This window comes from Centruroides vittatus, unplaced genomic scaffold (genome assembly GCF_030686945.1).
Source record: "Centruroides vittatus isolate TY-2023 unplaced genomic scaffold, ASM3068694v2 contig_882, whole genome shotgun sequence".
Lineage (NCBI taxonomy): Eukaryota > Metazoa > Arthropoda > Arachnida > Scorpiones > Buthidae > Centruroides > Centruroides vittatus.
The window spans coordinates 2,682,289-2,699,803 of record NW_027122574.1 but is presented as its reverse complement, the minus strand read 5'-3'; the positions used below and the strand labels follow the sequence as shown (position 1 = coordinate 2,699,803).

General features: G+C 29.3%; 1 protein-coding gene across 2 annotated transcripts in view; it reads right to left on the bottom strand.

The window, feature by feature from the left end:
- Positions 1-17,515, bottom strand: part of Pgant5 (polypeptide N-acetylgalactosaminyltransferase 5) — an 84,977-nt gene that overhangs the window by 17,595 nt on the left and 49,867 nt on the right. For both annotated transcript variants that reach the window (XM_067280192.1, XM_067280193.1), the window contains exons 2-9: positions 12,540-12,978; positions 11,150-11,318; positions 9,947-10,113; positions 9,810-9,865; positions 9,107-9,258; positions 8,859-9,029; positions 2,876-2,993; positions 145-325 (exon numbers count right to left, since the gene is read on the bottom strand). In XM_067280192.1, the coding sequence (XP_067136293.1) occupies positions 145-325; positions 2,876-2,993; positions 8,859-9,029; positions 9,107-9,258; positions 9,810-9,865; positions 9,947-10,113; positions 11,150-11,318; positions 12,540-12,756 (1,231 nt within the window). In that variant the 5' untranslated portion in view covers positions 12,757-12,978. The remainder of the gene's footprint in view (positions 1-144; positions 326-2,875; positions 2,994-8,858; positions 9,030-9,106; positions 9,259-9,809; positions 9,866-9,946; positions 10,114-11,149; positions 11,319-12,539; positions 12,979-17,515) is intronic.

The window sequence follows — 17,515 nt, the reverse complement described above, 5'->3', positions numbered from 1 at the left end:
TTTCATCTTATAACAACAAGGTGGACTATTTAAAAATGCATATAAAATTAAAATAATGTTTCTGTTTTTATAAGATTTTGGATAAGTTTATCATTAATGACACAGAGAAAATGATTTTGTAAATAATTTAAAGACATAATTTACCTGGATTTATAGCATAATAAAAATCTTTCCACTCATCTAACCATACTTCGGCAAGACGGGCATTATTGTGATTGACGATGTTGCTAGTGCCTCCTGGAAATGTGTATGGAGTGGATTTACGAAAAACGTGTCCTACATGAGAACAGGTCACAATTTCCAAAGTACCACCGCACATCCATATCTGAAATATATCATCTAATATTAAAATTCTCATTTATTATACCATGCAAGATAAAATGATTCAATCTTTAGAATGACTATTCTTTCAGAGGATTTCATTATATTATATGTTCACCAAAGGAAACAGCTAGCCTTTGCCACTCATTTGAAGATGACGTGGAATTATTGGATGCAGTCATCTTACTATTTAGAGCCTGGTGACTATAACCAGCCCCAAGTCTGGATTTTATTTTAGTTTTTTGCTCTTTCTGCCCCATAAACAGTAAGAGGACATTTTTTCCCATACCCATCATAGCAGCAACTGGGATGCAAAGGATGGGCATGACTGCTTCAAAATCTTTATTAGGGGTCAGTGACTGGAAGGGTATCTAACCATAAAATGAAACCAAATCACAAGAAATAGGAATAATACTGAAAAATAATAATATTGTATTTATATGAATAAAAACAATAACAACAAAAGAGAATCTTATAATAAAATTTATAGTTTTACACCTGTTACAGTCACTCAAATCTTGTAATGATTTATTGTACTAAATCAATTCAAAGTGCTATTTCTGAAGTGAAAACATTTAAAACAAAACAAATGTTTTCAAGCTATACATCTACCATTACCAATCAACAAAAGAAATGACTAAGAGTATATTGCCTGTATTGAATTTTCTAAGAAGTTTTCACTCCAATAAAAACTGTTGGAATCAGATTTGTTTGTGGAGCTTCCTTAATATTACAAAATATTATGCCTTTTGAATGGAATATTTTGAAATCTGCTTATTTTCAATCCATATTAAGATTAATAACAAATAAAAGTAATTAACAGAAAAAAGGATAAAAGATCAAGCCAAAACTGGTATGTTATAATTTGGATTTAAAAAAAATTAGTAATGTTTCATATGTTTTAATTAATAGCATTAGGATAATTTAAAATTTTAATTTTTTATCTTGTATAAATGCATTTCAATGGGCATAGTGCTATTCAAAATGCATTTGTACAAGATTACAATAAAATTTTCAAATAATTATCCTTGTAATTTGTATGTTGATCTATGGGATTCTGCTATTTGTTACTTTTTAGTTATTAGATGCTTCATTTTAATTCTTAAAAAAATTAATTTTATGTAGAAGTTGAGAAAAATTTATTTGTATACTTTTGTATCAAAATTATATTTAGTTAAATACTGTACTGTACATTGAATACAAACCAAAATAAAAAATAATAATTTCCATACAAGGTAGCTTCAAAAAGTTCCCAGAATTAGTTCATTACTCAAAAGTATGTATATCATTGACAAATCAAGTCCTTTGAAGTATTGTCCTTTGGCAACCACACACTTTTGCTAATGCTGGTATAGCTGCTGAAAACATTCTTGGAAGCAGTCTTGCGACAGCATCTGCAATGCAGATGTATGTATAACCTGATCCACGTTCTTGAAGTGGCATCCTTTGATGACATCTTTCAATTGAGGAAAAAGGTAAAATTGCATGAAGCAAGATCTGGAGAGTATGGAGAATGCTCCAATGTGATCACTCCATGTTTGGTCAGATACTGCTTCACCAGCATGGGCATTGTTATGGAGAAGCACCCATGTGTTGATTTCCCAATGGCATGGACATTTTCGGCAGATGGCTGCTCTAAGATGGTGAAGGATGTCAACATACATCTCCTTGTTGACTGTGTGACCCTCAGGTATAAATTCTTAATGAACTGGAGATCTTCTTTGACTGCTAGAGGATTCCCTAGCAGTCAAAGAAGATCTCCAACATGACCTTTCTCTTACTCCTGTCCTGCTTAAATTTCATGGACTGTCATTTTGGTTGAGGATCTTACAAGAAACACCAGGTTTTGTCACCCATGATAATGTCAAGAAATTCCGGATTCTTATTAGCCAGTTTGATGAGATCTTCCACACAATGTCTTGCAAGTCTCTCATTGGTCTGCCATGAGCATTTGTGGCAACATGTGATCATGCAGGATGGAATGACAACTTCCAATCGAAATTCCTGCTGTCTTGGCGATCTGCTCAATTGACTGCCATCTGTTTGAACTCACAATCTCATATACAACTGATACTTTCTTGTCAGACATTAATGTTGATGGACAACCACTTTGCAAATCATTAGCAATACTTTCTCATCCCACATGAAAGTGTTTGTGCCAGTCAAACTTGAGAACTCTTCATGGCAGATTTACCATAGGCATCCTGAAGCATATTCAAGGTCTCAGAGAATTTTTCCCCCAATAACACACAAAATTTGATATTTGCATGTTGTTGTTCCATAGACATTCTCGCCAGACTCCATTCATGACGTCTCATTAACATGACCTTAGGTGAATGAAACTGATGTCATCTTTGCAGCAAGTACAAGACTTTTTTGAACACTTTTCTCTATTCCTGACATGTTTAGCTAAGACATGCATTACATGTTCCCTTTTTCATTACCTTTAATTGACTAACCCAGCATAATTCTGGGAACTTTTTGAAACTATCTTGTAGATGTATATATAACTATTGATTTTGAAAAATTTAAATAAATAATAATAATAATTTACCCTGAAAGAAAGTTCTAAATTTTCTCCACCCCAGATATCCATTCCTTCGTCATATTTTCCCAATTCTTCAAAATAATCACGATCAATGGAAAACAAACCACCCGCCATGGTCGGAGTTCTATTATATATAATGACAATATAAATTAATTAACAATCATTAATTTCTTAAATGTTCATTTTATATTTCATTAATAAATTTAACAGAATTCATTGTAATATAATATAATATACTTTTAACAGAATCAAACTAAAATTTCATGTAAATTGTATTATTACGTTTAAAAAATTAATGAAAAATATTCTAAGTGAAAGTCTTTATTATTTCTGAAAGTTAAATTTTTATATTAAACCAAAGTAAGCTCTGTTATTCTTATTAAACTATATTAGTTTCATTTATGATATCTTAAGAGAGAGTAGTGCTTAATCTGTATACAAACACTTTCTTAAAAGATTTACAAGTTTCTAAGGATGCTAGCCATAAAAATAGAAAAGAACTTTATTATTTAAGAAGTTTTATTATTAAAATGAAACACTCTGACATTTGTAATTTATTATTATTCGATGTCAGTTTAAAAAAACTATTCAAAATTTCCAATTTTTTTGGATTATTGCATACAAAGACTAAATATCATATCTTCTATTGTCAAATTAAATTCTCATTTTTAAATCTGTAATAAGAAAGCATCTCAAAATACTGAATATATAATTTCTGTTCAATTTTTCAATGATTTTGAAGTCGATTTTTTTTTTTGATGATGATAATTTAAACAAAATTCTGAGGAAGAACTGGTAGAACAAAAATCAAAAATAGATAGATCATTTGAAAGTACGTTACAACAAAAATATCTGATATTTCTCTTTCTAACTGGGATAGTGTCTAACATTTTTTTAAATTAATAAATAAATTTTGATTTGAGCCAAGAAAAATTTGAAAGTTTTATTAGACATAATAATTTATTTCCAATATACTGGAATCAGAAGAGGAGGACAACAAATTCACAAGGTTTAACATTTTGAACAAAGTCATATAGTAGTATCTGGAATGAAACTGAAATTGCTACTAATAATTTAAATGTGGTTATGCTAATTGGTGACTTTAATGCCAGAACTGAAGTCCCTTAATTTTGGTCAGACTTCCTATGTGATGAGAAATTGATGCCAGTTTGTCAAAAAGAAATGTTCAGGATGTGGTTATTAACCAACAGGAGGTATGAACTTTAAACTTTTGTGAAAACTTTGGCTATGTTGTTTTAAATGGCAGAAGTCCTTTTCCTGATTCATGTTGTTACACATAAGTTGACCCTCAAGAAGGTTCTATTGTAGATTTGGTTTTAACTCTTCCAATACTGACAAAGAATTGATCTAAGGTTTATAGCAATTTTCCAACTTGTGTTGAACTGTATATAAATCTAGAGAGAGAGATAGCAAGTAAAAAAATAATAATGTTAAATGTAAAAGGTTATTTTGGAGAAAGGATGACAATCACCTCTTAAATAAATTGTGAGTTGGTATATTCAAACAGATTAATAACTAGTAATATATTGGCAGATTTACTTACTAAATGTATTAAAGATGAGTATTTTAAAAATAATGTTAAATTTTGTGCGAATAATTTTACCCATTTTAAAGAGGAATGAAGGTTTTGACGTGCTAAATCAGTCAATCAGATGTTAGATCAGTCATTGAAAATTTAAAAACTTCAAACTTAGAAAAAAGAAGCTGTTTTTGCAACAATTAAATAACAAAATTTGAGAAATAGTTTATAAATTTGAAAAATTATAGACTCTTTTTTGAAGTCAAAGAATAGTCTTGTGTTTTGGCTTGACTGAATGAACTATTTTTCTACATTTTTCCAACCCTTTTAATATTTTCCTCATTTGTCAGTACAGTCAAACCTGTTTTTATGCGCTCTTTTTATGTGTGATTTTTATTTGTGCGATTTTTTTAATGCGAATTTTTAATTTGTGCGGTATAGTTGGTGACTAGTCTCGTGCGATTCGTCATGTCTTACGTTGACTTATTATAGCTAAATAAACTTATTATAGCATAAATGCACTTATTATTGTAATATTATTGCATGAATATGCGAAAAATGAAATAATTTACTTTTTAAGTCAACAAAACACCACCTGAACAAAAATATGTAAAACAGACGATAGACCAGACGATGCAGTCAAGTGCTGACATCTGTTGTCAATAAATTCTATTTCGTACGGTTTTGAGTTATTTTCTATGTGAGACTTTTTTTTATGCGGTCCCTGTTGACCGCATAAAAAAAAATATTTTTTAATTGTGTCGCGAAAACTATTATTTACAGCCATTCGTGAAGTTTCGTGAGATTTTTTTTAATGCGTTTTTTTTTAATGCGGTCCCTATCCCCCGCATAAAAACAGGTTTGACTGTATATAATTCTTTTATTAATTGGTATTTTATTTAGAAATAAATGATATGGATACTAAATTGACATTGTCATCTATGCAGGATGGGTCAGACCCATTTAGATGGTGTATGTATTTATAAAACTTTAGGTACATCAGTTATCAATTATTTAACTTTGTTGTTATATGTAGTAAGATCTTTAGAGATGGTATTTATCCTCCCGAATGAAAAATTTGCAAAATTTTTCTAATTTAAAAAAAAAAAATGGAAATATGAAGACTTGTTTGTAGGAAATAGTAGTAAAGTGTTTTCTCACCAAAACGTTCTTAAAAATATGGAACAAAAACTCAAACTCTATAGTTATTTTTGAAGTTATCATAAGTTAATGATATGTGTCATGAAACATCAGAATGAGACCCAAAATATTGGTCATATGGCAACGCTATTCTGAATATATAGGCTAATGCAAATGATAAATTAAAAAACCCACACTCTTTTTCTGAAACATGTATCATGTTTTTTTCTACATACTTTTGGATTTTCATAACATATTCACATACATATTTCATGGGTTTTTCTAACATAAATCTAGGCCTTATTGACCACTCTGTTTTTAGATAATTTTAGTTTTCAATGAGAAGTTGATTTTCCAGGAACATGTTCAAAAGTTATTCAGATCCTTGTCTATTGGACAAGAAATTCACAAGATATATTTTCTTCTTAATAAATTTAACAACCTTCTATTTACCAATAACCATGAAGTTGCTAGAATATGACTCAGATTACATGATCCTACAAAACAAATGCAATATTTTGACCATATCCTTTGTTTTAATTATTTTAATGGTATAATAAATAACTTTTGGCTTTGTTTGAGAGAACTCAACAAAAGAACCTGTAATAATTTTTGCATTTATACTCCATTTTATCATCTGTCCACTTCCCAAAGATTACTATTTTACTGGATTGCCAATGACTTGAAACAAATAGAACACTAGAATAGATATTGATTTTACTGTAATTAAAAGTAAATTTAAACATGTACTACATATAAATTAATAAACAACATGGTTTGCTGTATTATTTTAAACATATTAATAATTTTCATCATTTACTCCCTTTTTTTTACTAAATTTTAGTTTGTGTATTTCCTTTATTTTTAAGTACATTTTATTTGTATTCTTTTATCATTATTCTTTTGTAAATAGTTGTTTTTTTAGTTTTATTTTTAATGCAGGTATAAATGTTGAACGGGGATGGAAATCAATTATTAACTGACATTTCCATTTGTTTGTGAAATATTTATATATTTATTTATTTTACAAAGTACAACCAGGACATACATAATTGACAATTTAAAGTTAGCAATTGGTGATCTGATATGGCTAAAGAATACACATAGTTCATTATTTTTTAGAATCATTGTCAGTGAACTGGCTTTTAAAAAACCAATCACATGAAATTTTAAAATTTTTTAAAATTGACATTTATTTGAAATAGCTGTTGTTGTGGTTGTTGTATAAAGATGAGACAAAATGTCTTAAAAAATATTCAATCCTAATTAAAATATACAAGAACTTAATATTTCAGCCTTTTTGTACTTTATCATTCTTTCAACTTCTAAATATTAAATAGATAGGAAATCCAACAAAATACATTGCAAATTGTTTAACTGTTAATAACAAAACAGAAATAAAATTTAAATAATTGAGCATTTTCATTTGTTAGTACTAAAATTTAAATTTTTAAATTCATTATCAACAAGCCATTAGATGAATATCAAAGAATTCCCAGTAAAATAAAAAACTGGTACAGTATATTTTTAAATTTGTCATGAAAAAAATTAAATAAATACATGCACACATTATAATATAAAGCAAAAATATGGCAAATCAGGCAATTTCAGATACTTAAAAAATCTTCAGATACTCTATTAAAAATGTTTTAACAGAAGCATCAAACACAAGTTAAAGGGTCCATCTGATATGTTACTCAAATTATGCTGCCAGAAATATAGTTTTTACTTAAACATGTGAACCTAAGAAATAACTTGAGAGTATTCTTGCACGTGTAGTTTGTTATGAGTGATGACAGTTATCATTTTAAACCTAAATATGATTAATTATATTAGGATGAGGGAAATGAAAGTGAGACTATGTAATTTATTTGTAACCACTAATAGTTGTATTTTTAAGTTTCTGTTGCATAATCCACTTTAATCCTCTTCAAGTTACTTTATTTTCTACAACACACCCTGGGTTTATTGTAGGGAAATAAAACATTGATCTTATGGTTGTTTCATCTGTACTTTTAAACTTGGAATATAATAGAGAGTTCAATTAAAGTTTCATTGAACTCATGCAAGTTTCCTATAAGTGAACTCTGCTGTAGAATTAGAAATAAAAAGAAATTGCATACTTGATAAAAATCTTTTTTACATTTCTTGGTTTTTTTCTTTTATGCACACTTTGTACATAAAAACATATATTTTACTTTTTAACTAAAACTTTAAAATTTTTTTAATAAAGTCAATAAAAATACAGTCAAACCTGTTTTTATGCAGGGGATAGGGACCGCATTAAAAAAAATCTCACGAAACTTCACGAATGGCTGTAAATAATAGTTTTCGCAACACAATTAAAAAAATAATTTTTTTATGCGGTCAACAGGGACCGCATAAAAAAAAGTCTCACATAGAAAATAACTCAAAACCGTACGAAATAGAATTTATTGACAACAGATGTCAGCACTTGACTGCATCGTCTGGTCTATCGTCTGTTTTACATATTTTTGTCCAGGTGGTGTTTTGTTGACTTAAAAAGTAAATTATTTCATTTTTCGCATATTCATGCAATAATATTACTATAATAAATGCATTTATGCTATAATAAGTTTATTTAGCTATAATAAGTCAACGTGAGACATGACGAATCGCACGAGACTAGTCGCCAACTATACCGCACAAATTAAAAATTCGCATTAAAAAAATCGCACAAATAAAAATCGCACATAAAAAGAGCGCATAAAAACAGGTTTGACTGTATTAGATTAAACTCAAAAATGCTTAATTTAAGAATTTTCTTTCATTTAGAAATATATACAACAATTTCAAAAGTAACTAATTGCATGATCCAGATATCTTTGTTCTTATAATTTCATATACATTTCTAATACAAATTACCAATGAGGTCTATTTTTACAGTTAGAAGAAAAATATATTATACTAAGTAAAAATTAATTTTAAAATTATAAAAATTTTAGAAAAGTAATCATCAAAATGATTTGGAGATAATCACACCATAAACAACAATGTTTTATTCAGATCAAATATTTTTAGTCCATTTAATAGATCATTTTCAAAATGTAAAACTACTCTAAATAGAACCTGGAAACATTAGTCTTTGGAATTAAACTTTTAATTTTGAATAAAACATTACTGTTTAGTATGGTGTGATCATTTCTTGATACTAAGGCTACTTTTAGCAGTTAAAATTTCAAAACAATTTAGTTTTTTCTACTAGAAATTTGCTTTGAATCTTGGATATTATTTATTAAAAATGAATAAAAATCATTCGTATTAAAAATTAAGAAAAGGATTATGTACCTCAAAGGAAGTGTGCGATCACCTTTCCTACGATCAACTTCTCTCTGTGGTACCCGATACCAACGAAAATTTAATTTCCAATTAAAACCACCCCATGTCATATCAGATGCAGGAATATATTCAAATGTTTCATCACTGATGACATCGATTATTGGGCAAACAACTCTTGTTCTAAAATATAAAATTTGTTTAAAAAAGGAAAAAATTATCCTTTTAATTGAAAATGATAATGCATAAAAACTATTAACCTGTCTTCGGCTATTCTAGCTAATAATGGTTCTAGCCAACCTCGTGTACATTCACAATGAGCATCTAGAAATGTAATTACTTGACCTTTAGTAATTGCTGCTCCTAAAAGTCGAGCTCGTATTAATCCTGATCTTTTTCCTGTTCTTAGTACCTATAAATGAGGAACAATAACACTAAATTTTTTTCCTGTCTTATTTTTTAATCTTAAATTTATTTCTTTACATTAATAAATTAATTACTGTATTTTATGGAATATAAGACAAAACTTTGAAAAAAAAAATCATTTTGCATGTGCATGTATATAAAATTGTGATCACCCACAGGCTAATGAATTTCTCAAATGGCTTTCAGTAGGCTACAGGTAACCTCTAAATATTCCAACTTGTGTATAAAAATGTTATTATTTAATTAAATATATTACCTTTTGCTGTAGCTAAGCAACTTTTGTATGTATTCAAGATAAATATTTTAATGGTAAATTTTAAATTATAAATGACTTTTAAACTTTTTTTTCCCTGATACATAAAAGTGTGCATTCTAATTTTATCTTTTATAACCACAATACAGTAGAAAAATTTGGGGTGGAATACCAAAGGCAAGAGATGACTTAAATACAATGAATATTTTCTTCCCTAAATATTCTATGCTGAAATAGGGTTGCATCTTATATGCCATAAAATACAGTAATTAAACATCAATTACCTTCACAGGAACTTCCAATTTCGCAACATAATTTTGTAATTTTTCCCCAAGATAATCTTTAAAAAATATATAGTAATTATAAATATTACATTAAAAAAAAAATTAGTAAAATATTTAATAAATTCTAATTTTCTTACCCCTTTCACTATAATCATCTACTAATATTATTTCTTTTAATAATTCTCGAGAAGAGGTACGGATAACACTGTGGACAGTACGTAAAAGAGTAGACCAAGCTTCGTTATGAAATACAATTACTATACTTGTTGTTGGCAAACTTTCTGGATAACTTTTAGATTTACACCTGTAATAAATAATATGTTAAGTTAAAATTAGTGTTCAATTATTTATTAATGTTAGATTTTTTTGTATTAGATATCTAGGATTATTTTTCTTTATACCAGTTTCCATAAACATCAATCATAACAGCTAACTTCTAAATAAAAAAAAATTAAACTTTGTTTTCTGCTTGTCAGAGGTTAATAAATAAATAGACACAAAAATTTTATCTTTTGCATTCATTTTGAGAAATTATATGACTAATTAAACATATAAGACAACAGAAAAAGTGTATAATAATCCAAGATCAGAATTTACAGGCAAACTAACTTCCAGCCAATGTCTTCTTTTGTATATAATACATCTATCCCTCAATTTGCATATTACTCAATTTCCACGGTTTTTCTTTTACATGGTTTTTAAATGAAAACAAAAAAAGTTTTTGAGACAGCTGTTGGTAGCCGTTTGCAGGTTATTTTCATGCACATCTGTTTAGAAATCTGTCTTCCCCTGAAATTTGTATCAGTTATTGTAAATACCCAAATACATCACAATTTTTTCGATCCAATACACTATCTCTACAGATAGGGACCAAAAAACTGGTCCGAAACAAACTTCTATTGAGTGTAAAATTACAAAACTTTGAGATTGAATGCAATATTGAAAGCCACGTAGAAGAAGCTTCATGAATGCTCACCTTAATAAATGACTTCAGATATTCAAGTGTTAAAAATAACACAAAAAAAAAGTTATATAAATTAATAATCTAACACATAAGATGTAGAAAATAAGTATAAAACATTTAAATTTATTAGCAAGTGAATAAGTCTATGCTCTGACAAAGTAGAAGGTGAATTCTATTTTCAATATTTTAAAAATAATTTCTAGTTTTAAATTCTGATTACTTAAATTTCCATATTTTAAGAAAACTGGAATAAATGAAATTTTACTTAAATTCAGTAATTTATGTCTAATTTCCACAGAGTAATTTATAAAGATTTCCCAAATAATTATTATTTTTAATAACAATCAAATTAAAAAATAATAATAATAATAATTACCCTTCCATCCTAACATCCAACAATGACCTATTTAGAGCAATTCTATCACTTGCTAAGAGATTAAACTGATTAAGTTTGAATTTTTCATTTTTTAATTTTTCTTCATCTTTAGAAATAACTACTGGTTTACCACCTTCTCCTGGCCATTTAAGTGGATTGGTTTTTAAATCTAAAATTACAAAAATTGTAATTAATTAATTATATAAATTTAGAAAGAAATTAAAATAAAATATAATAAAAACTAAAACTATCATCAAAGTTTATCATCTTATTGAATCTTATTGAAAAGCATCTTATTGAATCTTATTGAAATCTGAATCTTATTGAAAAGCATCATTAAAAAATTCAGAAATAATCTAAATTATATCAATAATAAATAATTTTACAACAACATTATTACCACCAATTCCAAATTTTATAGCTCCCAATATGATAATTTTGGAAATAATGAATTAAACCACTTGTTTCAAGGCATTTGTCAAAAGTAAAAATATAATATTTGAAACAAACTATAAATATTAGTATGCAGAATATATGTTTGGCAGATATTGTTTATATCATTGCTTGAAAGTGTGGTTTGTTTCCTTCAAACTTATCCCAATAAAGACTATTCATGTCAATACATAACCAAACCAATTTTTAATAATTAATACTAAGTAATTTGCTACTAGAAGTAGATGTTAGGTGGCATCTCTTATCTAAGTTAATAATAATTTAAATAATATATTAAATAATTTAGAATCATCTGGAAGAAAAGAACTGGTCTGGGATGGGGCTTGAACCTGCAACTTCTTACTGTGCGGTGCACTTGCCAATTGTACCACCCAGACCCTGAGTAAGCCTTTGCTTCCAGATCTATTTAAACTATGGTGCCGTGATTAATCACATAGAGTTGTATCTAAATTTAAATACATCTGGAAGTGAAGGCTTGCTTGGGGTCCAGGTGGCACAACTGGCAAGTGCACCACACAGCAAGCAGAAGATGTAGGTTCAAGTCTCACCCCAGACTAGTTTTTTTCTTCCAGATGATTCTAAATTATTTAATAAATTTTTTAAATTATAATTATTAACTTAGATAAGAGAAGGCACCTAATGTCTACTTCTAGTAGCAAATTAATTATTAAAAATAGCAGATTTATAGCCCAAATATTTAAGACAATCATTTGGGTATGTATATATATATATTTATTGGGTTTCAGATTGTTAATATACTTAGATTATTTATGTCTCTTATTGTATTTCATATGATATAAAGTTAATTTTGTAGTTAACTACAACATCAGATATAAGACAATCAGACCATCCTTTTTGGCAAATCTTACAAATCAATTCAATGAACACTTTCAATTGTTTGATTTAAATATGGAATGATTAATAAAACAACCCTTACCTGGACTCTTCCACTTTCTAAACTCTCCTCTTGGAGCTTTTGGTGACCTAGTTGTTGTTGGCGAGATTTGGACATTAGAAACTCTTGCACCTTTCTCACAACCAAAACCATTGTTAATGCAATCAGTATAATACATTAATAAGCAAACACCAACCATTAACCAAACTAATGAAGTAGCTAATATTATTTTACAAGTATGTAAACGTATTCTAGTCATTTTTTAAGTTTATAAACAAATTTAGATATAATGATTTCTTTGATGCATGGTTTCAAGATATTAATAAATGAAACATGTTGTATTTATTTCCATATGTCAATAAAACAATCCTTTTTACTTGTGTATCTGTGATAAATATATTTTGATTTTGATAATACTGGTTGTATTTTAACATTGCAGAATTGTACTCATGCCAATAGATGGATTTTATTTCCTTGTTATCTGAAAATATAATAATAATAAAAATTATTACAGACCTAATATAATATATTATTACAGACCTAATAATTAATATAAGTATATTAATTTTAAAAAATATAGCAAAAAAATATGTATATATATCATCTCTCTTTTGATAGAACATGGTTGACTTGTATACATGAGAGTAAGTCAGAAAGTAAGTTTACCTCATTTTCCCTAGGTCAGAAAAAGATAAGACAAGATATAGCACACTACTTTGTTTGTATACCATTCCTTTATATTTTTAAACACACAACTAAATTTATTTAAACATTTATCATAGTCTATCATTAGATTTTTTATAGCTTGGTGATAGAAACTGGCATCTTGCTTGTTTAGCCATTTCACAACTTCAACTTTGACAGATGCCACTCAGAAATTCCCTAACCTGCAAATATTTTTTCAGTTTTCCAAACAAGTGAGTTTAAGACTGTTAAGTTTGGGCTGCATGGGAGGTGAGAAACACACTGCCAACACCAAAATGTTCAGCTGATGCAGTAAGTTATTGTCTGAGACATAAAATCTACAATAATTATGCAGTAACTCCAGAACTTGGATAAGCAGGCAAAGTCTTAATGACAAATGGCTTCTTTTGGTAGGCAGTTATTGTCACAGTTGTACCATACTTCATAAAATCAACAAGAACCACATCTTGAAGGTCCAAAAAAATTGCTACCCAACATTCTCCTGTAGCACATTGATTAGTGATGGGAAGCTACTTTCGGTTGCACTCAATGGGCAGAGAAGCAGCACCAAAACAAACCAATATGGATGAATTTTTTTTAAACAAATTGTGAAGTGCTAATGAGCATATATACTGTACTTTGCTTCTTTCTGTGCTATATAGTTTCCATCAGATATATTGCTGTACACCCACATGACATAATATACAATCTTGTAATATATGTGTTTCTATAGGATAAAGGATAGTCAAGAAACTTAATAATTTCAAATACAGGTATTTCTTATATGTAGGAGGTTAAAAGCAATTTTTTTTGTTTGAATAATAGATATTTACCTGGATGTGTGGGAAATCTGTTGTTTGTGGTATGACAAGATTCTCAGAACAACAGATGATTTTTGGTGGTCTGAGTGATTTGTTAAAATGAGTTTTTACTGTACATCAGGTTAACTCTAGATCCTTCTTCTCCACTCCATACTGTTTTGTGCATCAAGATGCACAAAACATAATGGAATGGGAAGTCTTTCTTCACCTCTTCTAGCATCTTCCTGCTACAACCTTATTACCCTTTTCACCAGAACAGTATTTGGTCTATAAGCATGTCCAATCCATCTAAGTCTCCTTTCTTTCAATTTAAATTTTAAATCAGTGACAAGAAAGCTCCCCTTAAGACAAAAGTGTTCTTTACCCCATCTCTTTGTAATTCTGTACATCCAACTCAACATCCTTATCTGAGGTAGCTCTCTCTCCATACACCAGGCATTCTACCAATGGTCTCTTATTCTATTGAACAATGAAGTCAGCCATTTCCATCCTGTCACTTTCAAAATTTCTGCTGATATTCTGTCTGGACCTAAAGCCAGACAGAATTTTCATTTTCATATGAAGTGAGGCTAATCTTTAAAGATTAGCCTCACTTCATGTTCCTTTATTTTCTCTACATCTGCTTAGCATTCATCACATTCCTCAAGTTCTAGGGCCAAATCTCCATTCTCTTTTTACATTCAGGAGATCATAAAAATATCTTTTCCATCTTTCCTTGACCTTGCTATTATCTCTCAATATGTTCTGATTCTCATCTTTTATATGCTAAATATGCTTGAGGTCCCTAGTTTTTCTTTCCCTAACCCTGACCATTTTATAGACATCCTTCTCCTGTCTCCAACTTGTTATAAAGATTGTTGAAGGCTTGATACTTGATAGGTCACTGCTTTTTTTTTAGCTATATGTAGTTGGGTCTTCCTACCATCCTTTGCCATTCCTTGAATACCAATTTCTTGTCCTTAATGGCCTCCTGAACCTCATCCTTCTATCAACATGTGACTTTATCTCCACATCCCCAGCCCCTTGTTTCCCCACTATGTTCCAAGCCACTAACCTAAAATTCCAGTTGAACAGTCCCATATCTTGTTGACATCTCTGCCCATCTTGTTCTCCAAATTTCATTGTTACATGAAATGCATAATTAATCTATATATAAATGAGGATGTTTGTTTGTTTGTTTGCTATGCACACCTAGTCCTTCTGACTAATTGCTACAAAACTTGACAGTTACATTTATATACTTCTACCTTACATAATATCATATATCCCACCCCAAAATATTAATTGGATTTCTATACATAAATTAATTTCTATCTATATTCAATTTGATGATTTACACATAGCACCATCTATTGGCAAAAAACTAAAGAATATAAACTAAGTATAATTCTTACAAACAAAAAAGAATATAATTTTTAAAATATAATAATATAATATAATATATATATATATATATATATATATATATATATTATATTCACTTAATTACTGTGACATTGATATAGCACCATTACTACAACAGGTAGCACATAACACTTGTCTGCGTGGAGTGTAATAGTGTTTTGCCCCTGTACATCATACTTTTCCTGTTACTAATAGAGTAATGTCAGTTATGTATCTAACTCAATTTAGGGGGAAATTTTTGAATTGAAATAAAGTAACTTGTGGTACAAATTAGAAGTTCATATATAGTTAATCTGGTCCTCTTTCTCTTACGATTTCCATGTCGGTCTCGACTTCATCTATCTAACTCCATTCTCAAGATTAAGGAAAGACAGAGATGGACAGATGACAGTGGGAATTTATAGGTTTACAATTTTTTTCAAATTGCAGCCTAACAAGTACTCTCCAGTAACCGAGTGGATAAAACCATCAAACACCAGTAGTCAGTCATGGGTTCGTGCTTGGTCAATGGACTGGCCATGTGGAGTTTTCTGGGTTTTCTTCATGTTAGTAACAACTAAATAAGGCCAGCTTTACATAAAAGTCTTCTCAAGATGTATCCTCCTTGGCAGATCACTCGCATGTCGCGTTGATGTAACCAAATACCAAAGCAATTTTTAATACTTTTTCTATAAACATGATATTACAAAGACATACTTAACTATCTTAATTTAAAAATAGCAGATAGTATATTTACAATATATATGAAATGCAGAAGTAGCAGAGTCGTAGCCTACAATAAAAGGTTCTCTCTGCTAAGAAAGACTGTTAGTTCCTGATGTTGGAAAGAGCGGAAATGAAGACATTTTTGTATCTTCTAAATTTTATACTTAACTATCATGAAACCTAGATACTTCGCCCCCTCCAGATTCCATCTTTCTTATTAACTCAAACCCATTTCCCCAAATTTCCTTCATTGATACTGCTTAAAGATGCTCTATCATTCAGCCAAATTAATGTATTGTACAGTAAGACCTCGTTTAATGCAATTTGATATAACACAATCTGCTCAAAGCCCAAAAAAGAACTCAAAATTTATGCTGATTCAAATTATTGTGGCATTTCATTGATTCATATATATTATGATTATTCCCAAACATGAACCAATCAGCAAAAGTATAGCCAATCAGGACAGTACAGCTTTTCATCAGCATATACTGAAATTGGCCCACTTAATATGTTACAATTCAGTGCTTCAATTTAATGGGGTGATATACACACAAACTAGAGGTGGGCAATCCAGTGTCCGGGGATTTGGGTGAATTAATTATCAGCAAAAGGTGGCAATTCATTATAGCACTGTACTTCTCCTAAATCTATGTTTGTATGGTGCAATTTTGGAAAAAACATAACATCATGGATGCCATAGGCAATGTCGACATGGCAAGAATTAACTGATAAATGCATGAATGGAATGTGGAAGAAGGAATTGGCTGGAGGTGTCCAAGAATTCTCAATGAGAAGAATCTATCGTTGACCAAACTGTCAAATTAATCAATAGAGCGGGACTAGGAGATGTAAACGAGCAGGATATTGAGGAGTTACTGCAGGTTTCTGGTGAGAGCCTTACCAATGATGACCTTCAAGAACTAGCAGAACAAGGAATTCATGTGGAACTGGAAAATAGTAATTCTGAAAACGAAGAACCTGAAGAATTTCTCTACAGATTTCCTTAGTAAAAGTTTGATAACGATAACCAAAATCATCAATTAAAAAGTGAATGATCCAGATTTTGAAAGGTGTGGTAAAGCAAAATGAGGCATTTTGGATGTGATCCCTTGCTACTGACATTTGCTTAACAAAAAAAAAAAAAGCAACAAATGATACTAGATGTGTCATATACTATTATAATGTCATCCACATATCTAGCTATAAATACCATTCCATTTAAATTTGCTAATTTTTTATCTATTTCTATCATGCATATTTCGGCAAGTTTTGGGCCAATTACTGTACCCATGCTAATACCATTTTTTTTGTCTATATATAAAATATATATAGACAGAAAAATGCTCTTAATATAAAACCATATAAAAAAAGCTGCAATGTCAATAAAAATCTAAACTATAA